Genomic DNA, 23,839 nt, shown 5'->3' on the forward strand with positions numbered 1-23,839 from the left:
AGATAACACTTTAAGTATTTGTATGAAAAAAATGAGGAAGCTGAAAAGTACAGGCCAAATTCGGAGGTCCCTTCTGTGCAAGATGTGGCACTTTGCAAGGTGCTGAGTGCTTTTATCAACCCACAGATTCAAAGGGAGCTGGGATGCTAATGCCTATCTCTGGTGCATTCCATGTAATGCTGCTTTTTCTTGTACAGTCATTTTTTATGATCCTTAGCCCATCAATGTTTAGCAATCCCCAGCATTACTCTTTCTGTGGCTGCCATGATGTTGAGACTGTCTGCCTCAGAAAGCAAGACTAATTTTCTTGGGATGCACCATAAGAAGTTTCTTAAACCAGCTAAAAACAAAAAACAACCCAGAAAAACCAAAAATCTGCGAAAGAGGTAGACACTACTAAGCCCAGAACAAACTTGTTTTTCTAATTTGCCTCTGCCAAGGCCTTCCAGCTACTGGAATCAAGTTAGTCTGGAGAAACAATTGCAAGCATTACTGCACCTCAATGTCAGATTACTGGGTACCAACTAGCCTGTGTTCATAGCCTGTAAATAGCCTGTGAAAATGCAGGCTGCCAAACAGTAAAATGCAGGCCAAATTTCTCTCACTTGGAACATGAAATTGTGAGATCACAGAAGATAAATGAGAAATAAAATAACAGAAAGGTTAAGAAGACACAGAATAAGATCTTTATCTGAAGTTCACTTAGTTTAGCAACTCTGGATTTCTGAAATAAATTAAAGCAGAGATAAGATCACAGCAATTTTGGCTGCCAGACATAAACTGAAAGGCTCACTCAATGTTTAGTGGAGAAAAACTGCATTCAACATCAAGTCTGTGTTTTATACAGAACATTAACAAATGCAAAGCAATAGACCACATGTTCTGTGATTTATTGGTTCCCAGGAACCAATCTGACCTTTCACTGGTAGGAATAGAAATGCTGATCTATGCACATCAGTATTTATGTGCAGTGTGCATTTGTGTGTACTCTATTATTTTACATAGGGTCTGTGGTCCAGGAGACAGAAAACTGGCACAAGCACTTACTTTGACTCTGGAGGCAGATCCAGGCACTCGTAGAATTCCTTCAGTTTCTAAACCTGTTTCCTCAAGCTTGAGCAGCAACTGGAAAAAAAAAAAACAAACATCAAAACCCAGGAAAATACTCAGAAGCTCTTAGAAATACTATTAACTTTTTTTCAGTCTGCATATCCTTGAAACTAATTTGAAGAAGATACATTTCTATGTAATTTGCTAACGAAAACAAGCAAGCTCGTGTAAGCAAACCTTCCTAATTTGTTCTTCATATTTCTGACCCTGAAATACAGAATATGCAGAGTACGGAAAACCCCCCTGTCCTTGATTTGAGACTTGGCACTGCTATAGAACAATTAACACATAAACATATTAATAAAAGGGCAGATACACTAGGTAAAAAACAATGGTGTTTTGAGGGAAAATTAACCTCTGAGAAATGTTTAAGTCTTTCCCCAAGGAGCACAATGGAAAGGTCTATAGATAACATACGTTCCTTGGAACTGAGAACTCAGATTAGAAAATGATCCCAGGGTATTTTAGCGTGAATTTTCTGTGAATAGAGAAATACGCTTTCCACTCTAATACATTATAAAAAAAATAAATGTTTTGATTTAGCATTTAGAACAAGGAAAAAAATAATAATTTCCTAGCATTTATTCATACAGCTCTGGAGTTTCACCACCAGCTCTGCTTCCTGCCCTAGCTTTTAGATCCTACTAATTTCCCATGGTACCTTGACAGGGGGGCTGTGGAGCTGATTGCAAAGTCACATCAATAGTCAAGTCATGTCAGCCCTTCCCCTGACCCTCCAGACCACTTCCCCTTTTGTCAGTATTTACAGGGAAATTTGTTATAGTTTCGAGTCCGTGTAAACTTGTGTAACTGCATGTGTGCTTGTGACTGTGTACCTGTCTCCAAGGCATCCACTGGATGTCATTGTACTGTCTAATGACTTAGATAAATAACATTGTCTGGTCAAACAAACCTCAATGAGAAGATACCCCTTCCATTCTGGAAATAATAGCTAAGTAATATCTACAGTTTGAATTCATGTTATATTAAAACTCCTGAGACAACTCATCTCTGCCACTTCTGCATACACACACAATTTTGCACAGGTCTCTAATTTCATGAGAAGGGGAAAGAGAAGGCCAGACATTTCTTTCTCAAAGTTTCATGTATGGCATCATATAACTACAAAAATCAAGAGAGGTTCCCACCATAGATAAAACACACAAAAAGCAATTTTTTTCTCATTGTCACAAGGTTTTCAAATCACAGCCTACAAACAGACAACCTGCAGACACTTTCAAGTCTGTAAAGGCTGCATCATCTTTTATCTGATAACTGTGTGTCACTGACACAGAGTGTCAGTGCAGATGAAGGAAAAATGAATCTTAGTGGCCGGGAAGGCCGAATTATACTCACTTTTTGGAAGATGAGGGGAACTTTTATTCCAGGAACCTTCTTTTGATCATTCTCCAGCAGTACGGTGAGAGGGACTCCAAACAGACCATTTTCTTAAAAATAATAACAGCAAAGGTGAGAGAGAAAATACAGCCTCGAACGCATCTTCTTAGCTACGCTGAGCAGCGCCCAGGTGGCCACCATGGGGGTGGCGCAGCACGGTACCTCGTCCCCGCACCCTCTCCGCGCGGTTCCTCTTCAGCTCCACCCCCAGTGCGTCGTAGAAGGCCGTCAGCTCAATCAGGGAGAGGTAGCGGATCTTCTTCATGTCTTCAGGAGAGAGGTCTCCAACCTCTGTCAGTCCAAACCGGCTTTTCCGAACAATGAATTTCTATGATAGAGATGGGTCGCATCTTTATTTACGCAAAATTTACAGGACATGAATTTATGTTTTGAAAGAGATGCCCATATGGGATCAGAAGTCATATTAGAGTAGACGGGTAACACCAAAGAGCTGAACTACAACCCTGTGTATTGGCCAGGTATGTTGACGTAACTTGCATTCATCTCACACATAAAATTGAGCTTCTTGCTCACCATGTTGCCTTGCAATTTGTCTGGTAAATGGTGCTGGAGCAGAGGTATCAACCTCAGTGCCTGTTCACCAGCTGGGACAAATGAGCTACGTGCTACTTAAACTTTTGCCCAGTTTCAGGAGGATATAACATTTTGCTCTGCTTCTGCCTCCCCCAGAGCATCTTTGAATGCTGTTGAAGTAGCTAACATATTTCATCAGGGATATGGTTTTATGTCTGTATTTGTGTAATGAATCCATGCCTGCTTTGCATATTACTATTAATTTATGAGGTCTTATAGGACAGTTCAAACTGAAGATCTGAGGAAAAGCCCAGAAGCAAAATCACTTAGTCCTGATGCCAACGTGCCAATTTACTGGTATTTTTTATTACTCAAGAAGCATTTAAGCTTAGAAACAGGACTCCCAGCAGCTAAGAAATTATTTATTTGAGTAGGCTTGAACTAAGTGATACTTAGTAATTTGGGGGCATGTGAAGATGTCTACATATTTTAGAAACTGCAGTGCTGTGGAACAGAGCCAGGAATGCTGTGTCATGACAGAAGCATTTGTACAAATGTTAGAAAGAACAAATACCCATAAGTTTTTGACATAGTTGTTAGACATAACAACAAAGTTATAGTAAAAAACATGCTTTTCAAAGAACTGTGAATCTTTGATATTTTGGTATGTTTGTTGTTTTTTTTTAATTTAATTGTAATTTAAACCAATAATCGTTAGTCGAAGGTATAAATAAATAGCATTACAAATCATCTCCTCCCTTTAGGGAACTGAGTGGAAACCCAGCCTTTAATAATGTTTTGCTTCTGGATATTTCAGCCCAGTCCTCCCTTTTTTAAACAAATATGGACTCAATAGGCTTAACCCATCTTGAAATGAAGGCAGACAAACAGATTAAGAAAAACACAAACAAAAAAAGAATTAAACTTATACCAGATTTTAAAAGTAAGAGAGGACAAAGGACATCTAGATCATGTAGGGTAGGACTTCCTAAATCACATTGCACAGGGTCTTTCAATAGGACTTAATCTTAATTGGGGGATAAAGAGTGAAGGGGATGGAAAAACTAATTTACATGCTGCCTAGGGCATTTTAGGCCATAATCTTCCCTCCCCAGACTGCAGCAATGCCACTGTTACTCTTATGCTGAGAATAATGTAATAAAAGCTACATGGAGGATTGTCTTCTGAAGACACAGAAAATACTAAAGAATATCTATGCATTTTGGTTCCAGTGATGAAAAAAGTGCAAAAGCAAAGCACAATAAATCATCCTGAAAATAAGAAAAAGTCACGCAGTACACATGTATTTTCTGAGGGGAAAGAGAAAAAGTCCGTTTGCCAAGAAAAAATGACAAACATTCCAAACCAATTACAAAGGATAGCTACAATGATTTTCCGTGGTGGCTGTCTCCTGGAGTCATGATAATGTGATGCAGTGTTAACACAAGGTTTTGGGCTGGGCCTCTTTCTTCTGTCCTGTATTACAATTTTCCAGTGATTTTTCTAATAAACAGTGGAGTCATAATGTGCAGCACTGAAGGAGGCTGTACTATCCTGAAATTAGATTACTAGTGTTTTGGCTAAGGATCATGTCTGATATTGTGTGTACTAAGTACGGTGTACTAAGATGGGCCTGAAATGCTTACTGATTCTGTAAAATCTTCAGCTAAATCACGTTGATCAGGCTCCCACATTGGGGAAATTGCACTATGCAGACAGAGATGTTGAGCTGGCTCCTCTGGGAGCTGCCAGGGGCATGCTATTTTATGACATATAACCTCTCTCTGTGCAGCTCAGTATGTGCTATCCATGAAGCTGGTTGTATTAACGGGTCAGACCTGCCCTGGAGAATCCACTAGCAAGGAAGTATGATGTGCAGGCTTCGGTCTGTCCCTGTTGCCTCATACCTTGAGGAAGGGGGGGACAATCCTTCAGAGGGTAGGCAATTGGTCTCTCTGTGTAACAGAGCAAGAGGTGATTTTTTTGCTGGGGTCCATTACCATATGAGCCATTATGGGAAAAAGCAAATTCCATGAGTAGCAGCATATGAAGTAAGAGAAATGCCAATGTCAACAGCTACGATTGTTGACTTAACTTAGAAAATCTCTGTTTTGATGACCTCGCATATTTCTCGTATACTCTTCCAAGCACACAAAATGATGTCCTGCATGCAGAATAGTTCATCTCCAGCACAATACTGTCTTTTTCTAATACTAATCAATTAGGCATCCGCAGGTCCATGATATTCTGGCATCTTCTCTTCCCTGTTTGTCACCAGTTTCCCTGCTCTATCAACTGGAAATTGTCTAAGCTGTTGCAGAGAACAATTTGTGTGCACATGTGTTGTTGTGGAGGCTGGGGTCCTAGGTTTGCAAGGATGAATGTTTAGTTTGCCAAAATCATAATGAATGCAGAGATATCCTATCTCCACAAGATACCAAGTTATCCACACCTCAAAGAAAGCCAGACACACTAAAGCACAGGGATTTCACACCAGGTGTAATCTACTTAGTGTCTTATCCCTCCTTTCATCAGGGAATCTTAATTCTGCATCTCACATTCTTTTTCCTTGCTGGTGCCCAAGATGGACAAATGGATAATTCTTGGACAATTCAAGGTCTGTGTGGATAGCAATAATTTCAGATTAATTCAGGACTTCGGGACATCATAACCTTCAGGAAATGCTTCCAAATAATTTATAGCTGTTTCATAAATTTAACTAAAAAGATGGTATCTGAAGCATAAACTTAATGCTCCAGTTTTTGGTAATGGAAGTTGTGAGGGCTGATGGAAACAGGAAACTGACTTCCTTGACTTGAAGAAATAATTTCAGATAATGACATGACTGCTCAGTGCATGTCTGGTTGGATGATATGATATGATAAACTTTCCTTTAACCATTCATGCAGTATCCCCTGTAGCGTAATTGCACAGAATGCTGATTGGAGACAGCAGTACTGCTGCAGGACTAAGGCTTGCTCTCCCCCCTTCATCTGTGAAGTGATTTTAAATCCCTGTGTTAACAAAGGCAGATAATCTGCGGGGGAATAAATCAGGAAGGCAGACCAGTAATGAAAATGATTGTTAGTTTTAGTGCCAGCAACTGGTCTTTATTCCGGTGTGAAAAATGTGTGGACGATTCAATACCACCTGCAATGGGCACAAGTGAAAACTGGGCTTGAATATTCAGCATAGCTTTGGTGCCTCTCTGGGAAGCAGTCACAAGTGTCAGGGAGGCAGAGCGGGCAGCCTCTATGAAGCACACGTAGCAGAGGACAGCTAATGCATCTTAACGGGCCCCAATGTGCTGGGGATATAAAGCAGGAAATTCCTGGGTTAAAGAAAACAATTGAGGAAATATGTCGAGAACAAACTTACAGGCAAAGCAGAGTCTTCCTTTTTGAACCTCTGGTTTTTCGGCCATTCTTGGGTTTTTGGAAGGACCGCAATGGATTCTGAGAAAGAGACCTCATAGGAGAGCTCTTCTGTTACGGATGGGCTGCCTTTATCTAGTCCGCAGTCTAGACAGCTATTAGCTGAAAACAAGGGAAACTATGTATGAATACTGGATATATGCTTGCATTCAGTACAGAGACATTAAAAATTTCAACCAAGATGACAAAAATCTTGAGAAAGTAATAAAGGAAGTGCTTCAGAAGGGATTTCAGTGTAAACCACAGCATGTTCCTGTTTTGTCTGGAGGAAATAACCCCTTCAAAATTAAATCCCTATTTTCATTTTAGATTATTTAACTTGTTGCTTTTCGTGAGAAAGATAGTCAAGCTGGAACTTCCTGTTTATCAGCAATTATCAAGGTTTTGTACTCCATCCTTGTCTACTGAGGCCAGCAGACTGGGATGGCACTTGTGTAATGAACAATTTAAAAGTTCCTGATAGAAAATTGCTGTTGACACAGTTTCTCGGGTCACTGTTCACTTATTTACAATCATAAGACATTATGCATACATTTATATGCTCTCATACACATATTTCTCACAGTTGCTAGTTTAGCTGGTTAGCATCAAAACAGGACTCAATGTACAATCTTCCAGTTCAAAAATCACTATATCTACTGGAATTTCTGGTACATATTTTGAAATTCGTTATTGCTCTGCTCTAAAATTTAGTCACCTGCTGAAACAAGTGGAGGCCAGAGGAAAATTTTTTAAATCAGTACAAGTAAGGACAGAAATAGCCTATTGTCATGGAGTCCAAAGAGTGATAACATGCATGAATTCCAGTGTTGCCAACTTTCATGACTGATCTCTCACATCTCAGGACAATTTTAGGTTTTCTCTTAAGGTCCTGCTCCCAGACACATGCAATTCGAACAGAATCATAATTTTCATTGGAAGTGAAGTAAAATTTCAGCCCCCAGGACTGCATAGAAGAGTTTACTAACTGGACTGAAGTGCATTCAAAACCCATGGAAATTAAGAAGTGAATTAGAAATCATTACATGTTTTATAAACATGTGCATGCCCCATGATTGTTGAATCATTGCATTTCTAGATACAGTGACTTAAACATTTTTTGCAATGCCCTTTGTTTTGCAAGTATGGTTTGAAAAAGCTAAGTGTGGTATTAGGCGGCTTCTGAACTGTGGCCTTAAATGTTACCTAATGGCCAATCCATTTAAGATGTTTTCCATCTCTCTGTCTATTCTTGGGCCTGGGACCACAGACTGTCCATGGTACCCCTGGCCATTTGGTTCCCCACCTCTTCTAGGACAACTACTTGCAAAGCAGAGGTATCAGCAGAGCAGCTTTTGCAACCAAGGAAAATGTCTGTGGCACTGTATCCAGAGGTAAACATCTAAGACACTAGTTTTAAAACTCAGGTATTCATATCCCTTTAGCTAAGCCCTTCACAATGGCCATGGGAAGAGCTCTCAAAATAAAAGACAGACATTCCTGTGGAAGGCTGCTGACAGTTATGCAGGCACTGAACAGAGCAGAGCTATCATTTTCATTAGCACTGCCAGTCACTGTCAGGGTAAAGTGTTTAAGGGTTGTCCAAAATAACACCATTAGTAGACCAGAATAATAGGGACAGAACCAGAAAAATGGTAACTTTCTAATACTACGATTTCTGCAGTACTGGAGAATAAATGTGAAAGAAATACGCATCTTTCTTGTCATTCGCAACAAGTAAATAAACTGCTGATATATTTTGGACAAAATTCTGCACCATGTTGTTTAGAGGTTATTTTTACCTTCCCAACCTTGCAAAGATGAGTATTTTTTAGACAGTGATGCCTCAAGGGCAGAAATTTAGGTCTGTACAACACCAGTCTTAAATGGGAAACTTTGATTCCTGCATGATAATAAGCTGACAACGATTTTAAGGAAATATATGCAGCATGGCCTCAACACGAAAGAGGAGACTAACTTCAGAACCACAAAAGGATCTTTCTGTCTATCATTTTCCTAGGAGGAAGTGAACACTGGTTACAGGATGGCATACTCACAGCTAACTGATTTCCAAACTGGCTTCTGCCCAGGAAGCTGGATACCATTAGAAGGAACTGGTGACACTGGAACTGTCTCAAATGTGGGCTGATGGGCAAGGAAAAATGATCAGACCGCAGTGAAGGTAAACATCTATGGACAGAAACTGCTACAGTTTAAGCAACCGCGTTATCATTCTCAGCTTACACTCTTTTGCCAAGTTTAAACCACCTGTAGTGATTCACCGAGCACATTTTTCACAGCCAACCCTGAAAATTAATCTTCCCCAGGCTGCACAGACTTGGATCATGTTGAGGTCAGTAATATTGCAGCTCGCTGTAGCTAATGAGTCCTGTCCTATATAATGACTGAAATTAGCTAAGTAAATTGCTGTACATAATTGTACTAAGTGAAAGGTCCTCATCAAATTGTAATCCATCCTGCTTCTAATCATTTCAGCCACAAATCTTTTTGAGGACTCTCTGACACATGTCAAACATTCACTGCTCGCAAGCACCTGTTAGAAACCAGGCTGTGTAACCCCTTTCATGATTTGGACACCAGCAAATTATTAACACAGGGATGTCCTCCCAAAGGTTATATACTAACACTTAATCAGTGAATTGAAAAAACAGTTGTTTTTTTTTTTTTTTAAAAGACCTTTTATATAGTCAACCTAATTTCTTTCTGCTTCAGAAATCATTCTGCATCTTGTGAAAATGGGGGAAGTGCGTGTGGCACAACAGAGAAGGGTTTCTAAAGCTGAAGGAGTGGCTTTCAAGCACTGTCACTTCTTGGCAGCTGAGTTTTGTCCTTGTTTTCAGCAGTTTTGGGACTCGTCATAAAGGCTAATCTAAGCACTTGTGTGTATGCAGGGCAGTAGCAGCTCACCTTCACATTCTTGGGTAAAAAAGCCAAATGTCATGAATTTAAAAAAATACTCTGAAGGTTGCTCAGTGAAAATAATTACAATACCCCAAACCAGCCTTGTACTTTTACATCTGTTTTTGCATCCTGGTGGTTGCTCTTGGAGCCCTCCCCACTTTCTCAAACCTGCCTCACCCCCACCAGCCTGATGGAGCAGCTCCAGCTTTCCAGCTGAACCTGCAGCTGGGGGCCTGGATGAGTCCAGAACAGCCGCTCTTTAAATTGCTTTTTAAATTGCTCTTTAAATTCCTAAATCGGCTGTTTATCAACAAGCAGCAATGCCTCAGGGCAGAAATTTTGTTTTCCCCATTTGTAGCCAATGCACAGGAGCAGCATTCAAGCTGCTAAAAAATGCCAGATATTTAAAAGACAGGCAGCTCTTCCAACTGGAAGCCTGAAATAATGTTGCCGTTGTTTTATTCTGTCTTATCCTCTGAGCTATTCAGGTAACAAAGTCAAATGCAACATGAAGAAAATCTCTCCTAAGAGAGTACATTCAATGACCTGCAAACTTGATAGCAAACAGGATTTGAGTCACATGGACTTCCTTTGCCAGAAGACTCTAAGGACCATTGATTATTTTTTTTTTAAAAGGAGAACTGTAGGATGCTTTTATGATAAAATCCCATAACATTTACACATCTAGGACATAAAAAAATGAGATAAATTTCAGTTGGAAGTATAGAAGTAAGGGGAGAGTTAAACTTGCCTCAGCAGTTTGGGAAAATCAAATGTAGAAGTAGCTGTTCCGCTGGTTAAGATCCGGATGGAGAAATTAATAGCAAAATTAGCAACTGGCTTTCACTGCTCAAAATACCTGACCCCACAAACAGTATTCAGCATAGATTTATAGTGAATCAAGTTTATCAAGAAAATCTGAATCCTTCCAGCCTTGTTACACAGGTGAAATCAATAGTGAGGCAGCTGCTGCAACCAGGTTTGGCTAAGGACAGAGGAGCAGGTGGAAGGGAGCTGACAGCACAACTCTGCCTCGCACACAACAGTGCCTGCAAGAGCCTGCAGGTTGCTCTAGCCTCTGGCAATTGAATGTCACGAACCATGTACTATATCAGGGGTGGCTAAAGCCATCATATTCTTGGTCTAATTTCCCAGCCTCTACAGGGAGAGTGTATAAAAAAGCCAAATCACTGTATCTTTTGTAAAAATCTCTTCCAAACAGAACTCTCCTCTGCAAGCTCTCCTCCCCCTCTCTTTTTTTTTCTTCATCTTAGGATAATTTGATACAAAGAAAGGAAAGCCTGGGAATAAGGCCTTTTAATGCATGAATTTTCAAGATCCAAATTGTGCCTTTAGTAAAAATGAAGACCAAAAAACTTTGGAAGCTCATGCCTTAATGAATGTGAAAGGGCAAGAGTCAAATTTTGTCCTTAACTAAATGGAGACAGCTTTATTCATTTTGCTGGGGCTCCAGTGGAAGGCAAGACTTCTCATATCCTGATTTCTGACTGAAAGTTATTCATTAGACAGTTCTCATTATCTAGTACTAAAAATGAGCCCAGTGTTTACTGGCACAATGTACACAGGAATTTCCAATGGGAAGAGGAAACCAGAAGAGCAAGGAAAAGATGGAGATGAAGTAGATAGTTCTTTAGTAGATACCCTCATTGTAGAAGATGTAAAAGCAAATCATTGGAGCACCAAAGTGACCAAATCCTATTGTCAGCCCCGCAGCTAAGGGAAATAAAGGCAAAGAAGGACAGCCTTAAAACTCTGGTCAGGATACATGTTGCCCATGCTTTGGATATATTTGTATTTCCGAGCGCTGTCATCACAAATGTATTTTCATGCAAATAGCACTGTGTTAGTTAGTGATTCTTATTTAATTAGGACATGATTTTCTCATGCATTGCTCAAGTAAAATGCTTCTATAACTCTTGAAGAGTTTTAGCTGATCACAATGTGCAGGTTTGGGCTGTTAATGAGCACGATGATTCGTTTCCTCCCGCCAATAATAAAATCAATGTTTTCCCCCAATTTGTATTCTGCTGTTGATTTTTCTAGGCTTTGAGCACTAGCAGAGCTGATAGCTTCTGATGGAAGCAGCAGGGGACCAGCAGTAGGGAAAATCAGGCCACTGTGATTAATAAACCATCCGATTTAAATCTCCGTTGTGTGGCAGTCAGTTGAACCTGCTGCGTGTAGGCCTGTCTGAAGAAGAGCAGAGGCACCTCAGCTGGGGCAGGCTGCTCCACCGAGGCATCACTCTCAGAGGAGCAAGGTACCACAGGTGTTGCATTTTGCTCCTGGGATCACAATAACTTTCCAGGGTGGCCAGCAGAAAAAAAAAAAATCAAACCAAACCACAACCTGCCAAAAAGGAGATATGGTTTCATCTCCTTTCATTTCAGTCCAGTTGGGATGTTGAGGGAACACTCCTGCCCTGAGGGGATGGACCTCAAGGCAGGATGAGGGAAAAGCACCTTTTCCTCTGTGTTGACCTACACAAACACTGGCCACCGGGCAGTAACATCAAAACATCTAGCAAGTAGGTTTTTTCAGAACAGAAAAAATAAACTAGGGCAAATCTGTTTTTTTTTTTTTCTTTTTCTTTTCTTTCTCCTCTCTGGATGACAACTATCTATGCTTCTTCAATGGTTCCCTAAATCTCATCTCAGGTGACCCTAGTGAGATAATCACCTTTTCTGTCATCATTAGTCACAGAGGAGAGTAATTCTTCCTGTGACCCATCCCTCTAGGCTCCTGTAGTGCTTAGGTTGTTGGGAAGAAGATGTAAGTCCATCCTCCTAATGGGGAGGATTATAGGTTTAGATGAAGCAATTAGAGCTGTTTCGCTAGTTGCAACATGTTTACTTCTTCCATTCCCAACTGAAAAAAAGGATGGGAAAACAAAACTCCTGCATCTCATTTCAAGCAGTCTTTTTCCTAGCCCCTCTTCAGCAGCTTTGCTAAAAAGATTTACCTCTCCCTGTTTCCTGTTGCTCTTCTGTTTTGGCTGGGTGGTTTTTATTCTAGATCACTTTCCCAAACTGATTAATCACAAAGATTCACTGATAGCTGCAGTGCCATGCCCAGAGGCCACAGAGCTTGACCCCCTTACAAAGGGCTGCTCAGAAAACCCTCTGCTTGGGGCACAACACCCCTCCTGTGATGCATCCCTGAGGAGCTGATAATTAGGAAAAACTATATAAATCCCATAATAAGCAGCAGAGATAGGAGCAATGGTCAATGGGAATGCCCAAAGGGTGTTGGGAACCTTGCAGGCTTTTAGAAATTCAATCTATCTCTTTTGTAGCCCTTTGGAGGGAGGGAGGTAATGATGTGCTCTGGAGCTGTATTTCTGCGTCTAACATTTAAGTATCCTGCAGAACTGCAAATATTTGTGGGAAGAAGAATTAGAAGTCTTAATTGCTTTTTCAGTCTTATCTTTCAGACTTTCAAAATGCAGAAGTAGTAGGTGAGCTGAATTTCAGAGAAGGTAAAACAGTGATCTGAAAGGCAATGGCTCTGAAGCACCTGATTCCTTTAGCAAGTGACAGAGGTGAAAAATAAGCAGGTCAAAAGCACATCAATAATGTGCCTACCTGAGAAAACAGGTGCAACATTTATTTGTCTGATTGAAATTTATTAGGAAACTTAGGTTTTATTGCAACTTTTAAAAATTTTAGACATACTAAGGTTTACAGATACTTGAAATGGGAGAATTGTGCTAATCTAATAAGAAGCGCCATCAACATTTTAATGTTCATGCAAACATGCCTGAGGATTTCTCATGCAAGACAGTCTGCCCACAGGAAACTACTGGATGCTTCTGGATATATTTGTGGGATATGCGCAAGAGGTTCAAAAGAGCCCAGATACTTAAACTGGAGACAAATAAATTAACTCCCCAACTGTTATGTGTTTGTAATTTTAATATAACTATGCAGCTACAGTTTTGTCTCCAATGTTTTGTTTTAAATTCATCCAGGATGCCAAGACTTGAGGAGAAGATAGGACCAATAGCAAAGTACCAAACAATTTCATAATGAAAAAGGGCTTCTTGGAGTTTTGTAATGGCAAGACCTTTAACATTAATTTCAAAGGTGAGCTTGTGAACTTATTGGTGAGTGCCATTTAAGATATCATGAGTAACGCCTAAAGTCATCTGTTGGGCGTAGGACTAAACTCACACCATTGACTGCTTTCACCAAAATCAAAACGTGTAGGGATTGGAATTGGTGTGCTTAGAGACATCCTCAGGGAAAAGTGGATGAAACCACCAGAGGCAATGCTCATTTCTGTAGCCATGAAGCAAATGAACATTAAATAGATTTTCATTTGCTACACAAGTGAAATGTAACTGCCAGTGCACCAGTTGCAATCATGCTGGCAGGTGTTTAATTGCTTATGCATATTTGAACCCCAGTTGCTTCATTAGGGAAGTTTTACTTCACCACTGAGACTGCTGAGTAAATAGCAAGTGTCCCCAGAAGTGAGCAAAAATTTGAATAGCTGCCAAGAGTAACTCACCAATTTCCAAAAATTAAGGGAGTAAATGTTAGTCTTGATAGGAGATTGCAGGAGGAAGGCTGGTAACAGATACAACATTATGTTACAGGTTAGTTGCAAAACTGTGCACCATCTATTTTATTTGGTTTCTTCCTTTCCTCTCCAAATGCAGCAAATACAGCATTAAAAGTCTGGACTTAGTGTCAGGTACTGCTACTGGCTGTTTGTACATTGTCAGCAGAAAATGGTTCCTGTCTGGCAGAAGCTTTGATGAGCTACTTGCAAAATGCATAAAAATTAAGCTCAAAAGCATTCACTATGATGCATTGGCTACTTACAGAAGAGTCATTGGTGCCAAAGATGTCTCGCACATCCCGGACTGTGTGCTTGTTCTTCTTCCTCAGGGTCTGAGTGTACGTGTTGTACCTCTTCTGTACGGCAGCAGCTTGAGTTCGGGTCAGAGTGGACAGCAGGGCTTGGCCATCCTCCTCTTCAGCTCCCGAGATCAACGTAGACAAACCTACATCTTGCAGCCATTCCGCCTCCAGCTCCCCTTCTGTGGAGGAAGAGAGCGTGTTACCAGGCCTGGCATGGGAGGGAGAGGAGGCTGAAGAAAGGGAGATGGCATGGTGGATTGTTGCTTTAACCTTTACCTAGAGAAGATTCCACTTCCAATCTGAAGCCACAAGTGTAATTTAGTTTTATCAACATACTGTCAACTTTCAGGTTGGCAGTGTCTGCACAGGAGAGGCATAGGAGAAGTACAGAAGAAGTGTTTTTAACCTATGCATCAACACAGTCATGTGAAGAAGGCAGGAGAGTGCCCAGCCTGACACGGCAAGGTTGCTAAAAACTAACCCCGCATTCAAGAGCATAAATCCCCTCGGTTACCATTTATACCCCATTGTACTGGATGAAGCCATTTGCCAGGTGGAAATTAAACTGGTATTCCTATTAAAATAAGCAAAAACACCAAAGTGGTGTATACAACAGAATAATGTGTTTGCACGCTAAAGATGAGATTTAAGATGCCAAAGTCAGCTGGATATCAGACTCCTAGCGAAGACGCCACACTAAGAGAAGTGTGATGTCCAGCTAGTCCAGTAGCCTGTTTTGAATAAGATGGTTAAGATCCAGAGCTGCTCACTAAAGAACAAGGGTAGGGTAGCTGTCAAGGAGGTCAGGTAGAGATGGAAGAAGCAGAAATAGCTATGCTTGCATGCAAGGTATCATCCTGATTTCTAATAATTAAAGACTGGCTAGCACTCTACACCCCAGCATTTCCTGATATCTTGATTAGTGACTAGTATCTTCTTGAATCCTGTTCAGTATCTGCTTCCTGACTGGTTCAACATGGCAGCTGATTCCAGAGTGAGCTTATGAATATCCCTTGTCACTGTAAGACAGGTAGAAGCTCCCAGTCTACCATCTCTAAATCATTTAGTAATTTTAAATTTTGTTATCATTGCCTTTCTATTTGTCTGCTTTTTAAAGTAAACAGCTGTAGTCTTTTAAAATCTCTCTTCACATAGGAGATTTTGAGAGCCTTCGTTTTAGTTCTGTGAACAATCCTAGCTCAGCAATATGCTGCTTAAGACAAGACAATAATGGCATTCCAGCTTTGACTGAAGAAAAGGTATTACAAATAAACATGTCAAACAGGAAATGGACTAATTTGCAGCATGTTCTATAAAACACCTACTGAATGCACTTATTGTTCTTGTCCCAGCACTGGTCTTAATGGCAGGTTGGTATTTCTACTCTCCCTTCCTTTATTGCCTCTTCTTGACACTAGAATGCAGGCAGATTGATAGATACCAGTTTGCTGTGCTTTAACAGTAAGACACACAAAAAAAGAAAATTACAGGGCTGGACAGTAAGGACAAGTGAAAGCATCTTACATGTGTGCCTGCACTGGCTTCATTGTTAACTGCTTTGTCTCTTTACAAAGCTCTACAAAAATATCTGCTTCTAAAACCCCTGCTCTGTGTTAGGTGGGGTGTGACCAGCCCTGTATCCCGTGAAACAGCTTTCTCTGCTCAGATCCTTTCTGCATCCTCAGATAGAATGACAGGCTGTTCCTTTCCCTCCTTTGTAAGCTTTGAACCAATGGTTCAAATGCTGTCCTCACTCTTCTTTCTAAGGTCTTACTTCTGTGTACCACTGTTCTAGCCACATCCATTCATGTTCCAGTTTCTTAATTATATTCATTTTGGCTTTTGTCCTGACAGATTCTTTCCAAGAAATTACTTTTTAATCACACTTGGCTTTCATGATGCTATGAAAAATAGTAAAGCAGACATGAAATTTTCCCTGCTTTCCAGCCACCCCTGTGACTTGTTTTCTCTGGCTGTTGCCTTTTTCCTGTTCCTACCATTCACAAACAATAGACTAAAACATAACGACAACAACCAGAGGAGTAAAACTATTAAAGAGACATAAAACCCCCTCAAAATTTTATGACACACAGGTTTAATAAGGGCTAAAAGAAAAACATGTTGTTTTACAAAACATTATTTTTACGGTGGTAGCTACTTATACAGCAGGGTCTTGATACTGTGTTTGATTCTGCTCCATCAGAAGACAAACAGATAATCAAGAGGGTTCCCTCTGGTTGGTAATTCTCTTTTTCTCATAGAGATTTCCAGGAAAGAGGTGTGCCTTTCTTTGATGTTCAGATATAACCTCAAATAACAGCATCCCAGCCTTGTAACACTAAGTGTTAAAACATTTCTGCACATCACTGCCATCTTAAATGCCCCATAACTTCCTCTTCCCCTACATTTTCATCCCTTGTATCACTTGTTATGATCTGTTCTTTCTTGACCTTAGTTACTAATGTCAACAGATTGAGTGTGCTGATGTCTTCCCCTTGCACGTGTGGTCTGGCAAAAAACAGCTTTGTGGTTTTGACGGTATCAGTGGTGCCTGGCTGCTGTCACCCTTGGCTTCCTTCTTATGGATTCTGCACCTCTTCCTCTCAAAGACAACTCAAAAGGCTGATGAATATTTGTTTTTATTTTGCTCTGGGGACTTTTACATTGATTTTCAGTGATTTGATCCTCGGCAAGGAGTATTATCCTATTAGGAGCTTAATAGAATTCACTATTATTTCCAAGATTTATAATCTCAGACTGAAAATATTCCTGAAGTTAATAACTAGAACAAGCACTGCCTGGTTGTGTGTGAATGTATGCAATATATATGTGTTTAAAACAACAGTATGAAGGTAAATTAAGTGTGGAGATGTATTGTATTTTACCTTGGAGTCTCATTTTTAATTCTGGACAGAGAGGAAAAAAATCAATGCAATGTAATGAGGTGTAATCAGACAAAAGGTAACACAGGACTGCAGCAGAATTTTCACTGTTGTGAAGATTTAACTCAGCAGTAATGAAACTGATGGAAGTTTCTGAGAACATGGCAAACGGGCTCCTGTATTGCCTTGTCCCACTGACTCATCTGGCTTGGTAACTCACAGGTATGTGACATTCCCCTGACCATACAGACAAGTCAGGGACACCCTGTTCACACTGGCAGTTGCATGAAGGAGACACCGAGAGGTTCACAATCTCTTTCTAGGGTCTCCAAGGTAGACAGCATGATCAGACAGGAATTTTTCTTATATGATCAAACTGATTGAGGCAGGTTCCTTTTCTGCTTTCCCATAACAATAACCATAAAGTTTCAATGTTACAACTTGACTTATTTTTATTTGAGACCCCAAGCTAGCACAAAGCAGTGCAGTTTGGATTTAAGGTGCTGGACCATAACCCTGGTAGCAGACCAAGACTTTGGTGAACAGAGGTCATCTCCTTTTGCTTCCAGGAGTTCCCTACCTGGAACTAGTAAGCAGGAGGTGTTCCCCATTGAAATGGTACATGGTTGGTACCTCTGTGTGGGATACCTATCATGACTGATTACATATTTGGTTGCTTAATAAAGTAGCACCCTTTCCCCCTTTTCACCCTTCTTCCTGGTAGCAGAATTAATGACATCCCGTTGCAAGTCAAGGTAAGAAAAATACGTCGTCACTTGTGTTAATAATTGTATGGAAAGAACACACCATTGTTTCAAAATCTATCCCTAGATCAGTAGTTACCAGACTAGTGGCCATGATTCACAGAAAGGTTGCAGTCATGACCTCAAAAGAAATTGGTTTTCATCCTATAGTAACACCTGATATTTTGTGTTGCACAATATAATGCATTTGTAAGTTGGGTCATAACTGGAAAAAAATGAGAACTGCTGTTCTAGATGTTATCAGAACACCTAAAACAAAGCTGCATTGCAAGAAGCTAGTGCAAACAATTACATGGGTTTCCAAATATATTATGAAAAATGAGAGGGGGAAATGTTAAGGTAACAGAATGAGGTGGTAGTACCTTCAGCATAATTTGTATAAATGATGAATGAATTTTGACAAGTGGGGAGTCTGAATTATGTAGGCATCCACCTGTTCAGATTTATCTCTGATCTCTCTTTGAATTATATCTAAATTGGACAATCTCAGACAAACAGGCAGGTATCAAATTTCTGATAGCAGCAAATGATATATAACTAAAAACTGCTTCAAGACTTTCATAACTCCTCATTATATCCTACCAAAAGCCGGAAAGCTGAAAATTCCAGTTTACTAAATGAACTTTTTGGTCCTTTTATATGCTTTGGTTTATTTTATTTAATGCTGGATATGAAGTTTTCATTTAGCACCTCTCTTTTGTTAATTACACTGTATTTGTCCTCCTGAAGTACAAATAAAAATGGTGCAAAAAAACCTACTTCAGAAGTCAATTACCAGCTCCAGTGTATAAACCAGGTTGAATTATTGTTTCTCTGCAGTGGTGTCTCATACAATGACCAGAAGTAGAGCTACAATGATCATAGACCCAGCCTAGCACTTTTGCTCATGCTGAATGACAACAGGAAGGGCATTACGACAGAGACAAGGCAAAGCCAAGGTGTGAGCAAGAAGTGGTGTTCCTGTGCTTACCATCAGCAGGTTTGAACTCCAAAAGTGTTGCTTCTTCAGCTCCGTCTCCACTGCTCTCCTTGATGCTCTCCACTTCACACCAGAAGTCCTCCATGGAGGTGCTGTCCATGGAGGCCTGTGAGTTGGAGCGACTGAATGCAGGAGGAGGTGCCGACTCATTGGAAAGCATCCTATTGATTCTTCGACAACGAGGGAGAGACTTTCTGAAAAGACATAGAGATGAAAAAAAAATTTTCTACCTTTCTGCCATGTTAACTTGTACAACACAGACAAAGCATGGAACTAGGGCTTCAACTGTGATTATACCAGGGAGCAGGGAACAAGATGTTGGAGGCAAAGTGCACAGTTCTGGTGGTCTTCACAATCTCTGTTGCTCATAATAGTTATGGCTGCAAATTTATTCTGCATCTAATAATTTATCTCTTAAATATCCTTTAGTGTTTTACATTAAAAACTCAGGAGGGGAACTCAGGAAGTGCAATTTCTGTTTCTAATTCTGATGAGTTACAAATATCTAATCTCTTAGTATCTAATGATTTTAACTTATCAACTGTTCCTCAGTTTCTCTTTCTATCCCTTCCTGTTTTCTTACTGGCTGAAGTGCTCCAATGCAAATTTCTTTGGGGAAAAATGATCAAACTTGGGAACCCTGAAATATTTTACAGACTTGTCTTGGCTCCAGAAAAGAAATAAAAAAATGAAATATTTTAATTCAGAAGAATAATTACCTTTTATTTAAAAATCCTTTAAAAAATAATCCATTTCAAAATGAAATTAAAATAAACAAAATCTTAACAAAATTTGTCTTTGAAATGAAATAGTATATTTTATGCCAAACAGAAGGTTTTAATCACAGGTTCAAGAAAAATTATAATTCACTAAAAATCAGATTTCAAGTGATAGTTCAATAGTGATGGAATCAAAACAAAGAAGTTTGTTCCTTACTCGTTTGTTCTTGTATTTTCCCACTCTAAGTTCTCGCAGCTGAAGACAGTTACACAAGTTCATACAAAATCTTGTAAATAACTACTATGAAAGTCTTGTCTGCCTTTGCTCTTTCGCATTATTACGATTGCAATACTGTAAGAAGCTTTTGTAAGTGTAATTAGCAGTAGTTACAGTAAACAGTAAAAATAACCACAACAATATTTGTACAAAGGAGTCAGGAGGTAACATAATTACGGCAGAGAGCTAGACTACAGGAATTAATGGAAAATTCTGTCATAAGGTCTTCTGGCCTTCACTTATCTGAATTAATTCAAATGCAGTTTCCCTTTCTCTTCCTTTTCTTTATGGCATCATCCTGCCAACAAGCCTTTGTTTTAAACCACAGACATCACTTTTACTCCACTGAAAAAAAAAAAATACTTCCTTTTCAGTATTTCCCTCCTTGTCAAAGTTTTCGTAATGGATGTATAAACAATATATTACTTGAAAACACTGACTGGACGTGCTTTCCCGGCTTTGTGCTGGTGCCTCTGCTGCCTCCCCCCTGGCCAGCAAAGGGCTGGCTGCTTCCCTGGGGCTGCTGGAGCCTCCTCGCTTCATCTGGGTGGTCCCAGGCGATTCCTTCTGGGCTATGTCTGAGCCCCAGGCTGGGGGGCGGCTGCGGTGGAAATGGTGGTATACAACAAACCCAGCTGTGGCCATTATCGGTATCAGGCCTTTACCCCTTTTTGAACATGGGGAGGTGTTGTACAGGCGCTTCAGCTGCCAGACCTGCTGTGTGTCCTCACGGTCAGCTGCTGGGAAGCAAAGTTCTCTGAGGGGTGGCAACGTTTCCGCAGAATGAAATGTACTGTGGTGCTGTGGAGACACATGTCCTCCAGAAGAGGAGAGCTACCTATCTGCAGTGTTTCCATCCTTTCTTTTTTTCGCCCCCATAAACAGCAAATGATTGTTTGCTTTTAAACATAACGCTGAAACTGTTACTGTTCTAATTAGAACAAGCTGCAGTCACCAAATCTGAGAAGAATTTGTGACACAAGTGTGGTTAAAGCTACTTGAGTGCTTTCCATGTAGCTCTCACTCCAGGGAGAGCCAAGCTTTTCAGTCGGCTTGTGTTTGCAAAGCCTCAGTTGACTGGGGTAGCTGATAAATCACGATTTCTGTAATCATGGATCTGGAAGTGGCAGTCTCTGGTTTTTCACCTATCTTTCTTCCCAGCAAGTCTCACAGGACTTAAGTATCATGAACTAATACTGTACCGAGCGTCCCCAAGCAGAGGTTTTAACCAGCAGAAGCAGAACGCCTGAGGAGCAGCCACTAAAAACCCACCTCTTCAGCTGGGAGCTGGTGGGGATGGGGGAAACAGGTCCCGCCAGCCAGCGGCTTACTGCCGTGAAAGGCTGCACTCTTTTGTTTAAAAGGTGATAGTGAGCACAAATAAGGAAAAAGGCAAAACTTCCTGGCACTCGAACAGCATTTGGGGCCCCTTTTCACCGGGCACTTGTACAAGCAGAGAGAGAGGCCAAGGCCTGGTGTCAGGGGGGCTCATCTCCCACCCCGGCCTCCTCCGTGGCCTGGGGCTCTGCCTGAGCCCCCCCACGCTGCTGCCAACAAAGCCATTTGTATCCCTGCTTAGTACAAACCTTCATGAAACATAAGTCCCTACATCTGCTTTATAGCACAGCCCATAGCTCCCAGGCCAGCAATGACAGGAAGGAACGCTCTCGCCACTCTGGAATCAAACACGTGCTGGGATGAGAAGAGGGCTTTTTTTTTTTTTTCCCCCCGATAGCATCACTGGCTCCCATCTTTTAGTCATGGTCAGGGAATTTAAACATTTCCTGCCCTCCCAGTGTGAATCTTGACCACGACCCTTGTGCTTTTCACGCACCACACTAGACTGATCCTTGTGCTTTGACTTCATCCGCACTTCAGCTAGCTCTAAACCAAGGCTTTTTATTTCACCATATTAGGAAGAAAGAGGCTTGGTGGGTTCTTTCTTTTCTCCCCACAGCGAGTATGCTATTTTGTAATATTACCATACCAAAAAGCTAAATGCAAAACAGAGCACGTAGCATGGCAACAACCGCTGTGACAACCAGATTTACCAAACACGTCTAAGGTTCCTGGGTAATTAACGTGCATTTACAACAAAATTAAAAGTACAGAGCTTATTTGGAAAATCAGCTGAACAAAGTCTCCCGAGGACCTTATATATGAGGCTTGTTATCTCAGCCTAGATTAAATCAAGCTGTGTAAAATTCCTGTAACAAGAAAGGTTAGGCAGAGGTGCTTTATTCTTATTGGTAAACTGCTGAAGCTTGCTTCCAGGTGGTCTGGTACAAACCTTCTGCAATTATTCTGAGTCTGCCTATTAAAAGCTCAATGCTTGAAAAGACCTCCAGCTGCCGTTTTGACCCATATACCTGTGGCTTTTGTCCTGGAGGAAGTGGTCTTCCTTTTATGTGATAATGGCAGTTGTCTCCGTTTCCTCCAGCCAAAGCTGATCAAAACAGTTTCAGGAAAAAAAAAAAATCTTACTGAGGAAGCAAAGCATATTCTTCAATGCTTTTAATTCATTCTTGAAGGACAGTGAATGAGCACTGACTCAGCAAGCTGCTGGCCTGTCTCAGAAATAGCACAACCTGGGAACTTGTCACCTGGGAACTCTCCTAGCAGAAAATCTGTGTTCCCAATACCTTTTTCACCCTCAGGGGTTTCTGGCTTGTTTGCTCTTTTTCTCAGTGTCTGTAGAGAAGCTTACAAGTAATCTGTTGTTCTTACAGAAAATTTGAAAGCCAGTCTTGTTAGGTAAGTAGCAATCATGCAGCTCATACTCAGTTTCATTTGCTCCCTCACACACCCAGGCAACGGTGAGCTAATCTGAAAGGCTGACTAAATTAAACAGAGGAGGGATCACAGATCCTGGCTTCCTAGATGGAAAATGCTGGAAGAGAAGGACAAACCTTAAAGCACGAGCAAAAAGTAAAGTGAATTTACTGAATGAGATGAAATTATTTTCAAGGTGGAATTAAAAAGAAAAAAAAAGCTACACACACACAAACCTACACGCAAAGGAAAAAAAGGGAAAAGTATATTAGAATGGCCAATGTTATCAAAGAACACCTCTCTTACTGGATATTGGTCACAGCAGAAATGGTTAAAGAGTGCCAGTACGGAGAAATATGATGATATCATGTAGAAAGCTTTCTGTGGAAAGATTTTTGCAAAGAACCAGGGTATTTCCATGGGGCACAAGGAGGCTGATTCAACTGTGTGTGACTCTGGCTTTGCCCTGCTGTGTGTTTATAACACTGATGAAATGCAATAGCAAACCAGGGCCCCTGAACCTCTGTTTTATGTTCTGTATATCATGCAGAAGGGTGCTGTTCTGGGTCTGAAAGCACATACTGATTTCAGGATAGCCAAGCCAAATCCAATAGCCAATTCTTACCCTACCCCCAAACTGAAAGTTTGCCAAACCGCACGAAAAGCTGGCTTGGTGACGTGTAATGATTTCTCACAGGCTGACTAATGATAAAACCAAGCTTGTGTTTTCAGTTTAATTAAGTAATGGGTGGTAAAGAATCCATAAAACAAACTGGAGCAATAAAGCCATCTTGTAGTTAAACCCACCATTTAATCCTTGTTTACACAGAGAGACAGGACATCTTACTCTTGTGGGTCATTACGCTTCATTTCATTCAGTGGGTCCTGAACCTGCTTTACCACAGTTAGTCACATTTATAGGAATGGGGAAGATTAAGGAAGCAAATTCTCCTGGTCATTTTAGGACCAAGATCCACTTTCATATTGCAATCATTCTATCAGTGTAGCCACTTAACCCAGTGAAATCAGTAGCGCCTGAAAAACACAACAGTGGCAGAGTACAGTCTTGTTTCCTGTTCCCAAACCTTTATATTCTTCAGTTTGTCATAACAATTCAGCAACTTCTGACAAAAAAATATTGCCCTTTCTCTGCTCAGCTCTTCTGAAATTTAAATAAGGG

General features: G+C 40.6%; 1 protein-coding gene across 2 annotated transcripts in view; it reads right to left on the reverse strand.

Annotated features, from left to right (window-relative positions):
- Positions 1-23,839, reverse strand: part of ARHGAP28 (Rho GTPase activating protein 28) — a 76,344-nt gene that overhangs the window by 15,643 nt on the left and 36,862 nt on the right. For both annotated transcript variants that reach the window (XM_014938670.1, XM_014938671.1), the window contains exons 2-8: positions 18,883-19,085; positions 14,228-14,445; positions 8,513-8,600; positions 6,421-6,578; positions 2,671-2,836; positions 2,467-2,558; positions 1,048-1,125 (exon numbers count right to left, since the gene is read on the reverse strand). In XM_014938670.1, the coding sequence (XP_014794156.1) occupies positions 1,048-1,125; positions 2,467-2,558; positions 2,671-2,836; positions 6,421-6,578; positions 8,513-8,600; positions 14,228-14,445; positions 18,883-19,085 (1,003 nt within the window). The remainder of the gene's footprint in view (positions 1-1,047; positions 1,126-2,466; positions 2,559-2,670; positions 2,837-6,420; positions 6,579-8,512; positions 8,601-14,227; positions 14,446-18,882; positions 19,086-23,839) is intronic.

Source organism: Calidris pugnax, unplaced genomic scaffold (genome assembly GCF_001431845.1).
Source record: "Calidris pugnax isolate Ruff unplaced genomic scaffold, ASM143184v1 scaffold13, whole genome shotgun sequence".
In the NCBI taxonomy this organism is placed as follows: Eukaryota; Metazoa; Chordata; class Aves; order Charadriiformes; family Scolopacidae; genus Calidris; species Calidris pugnax.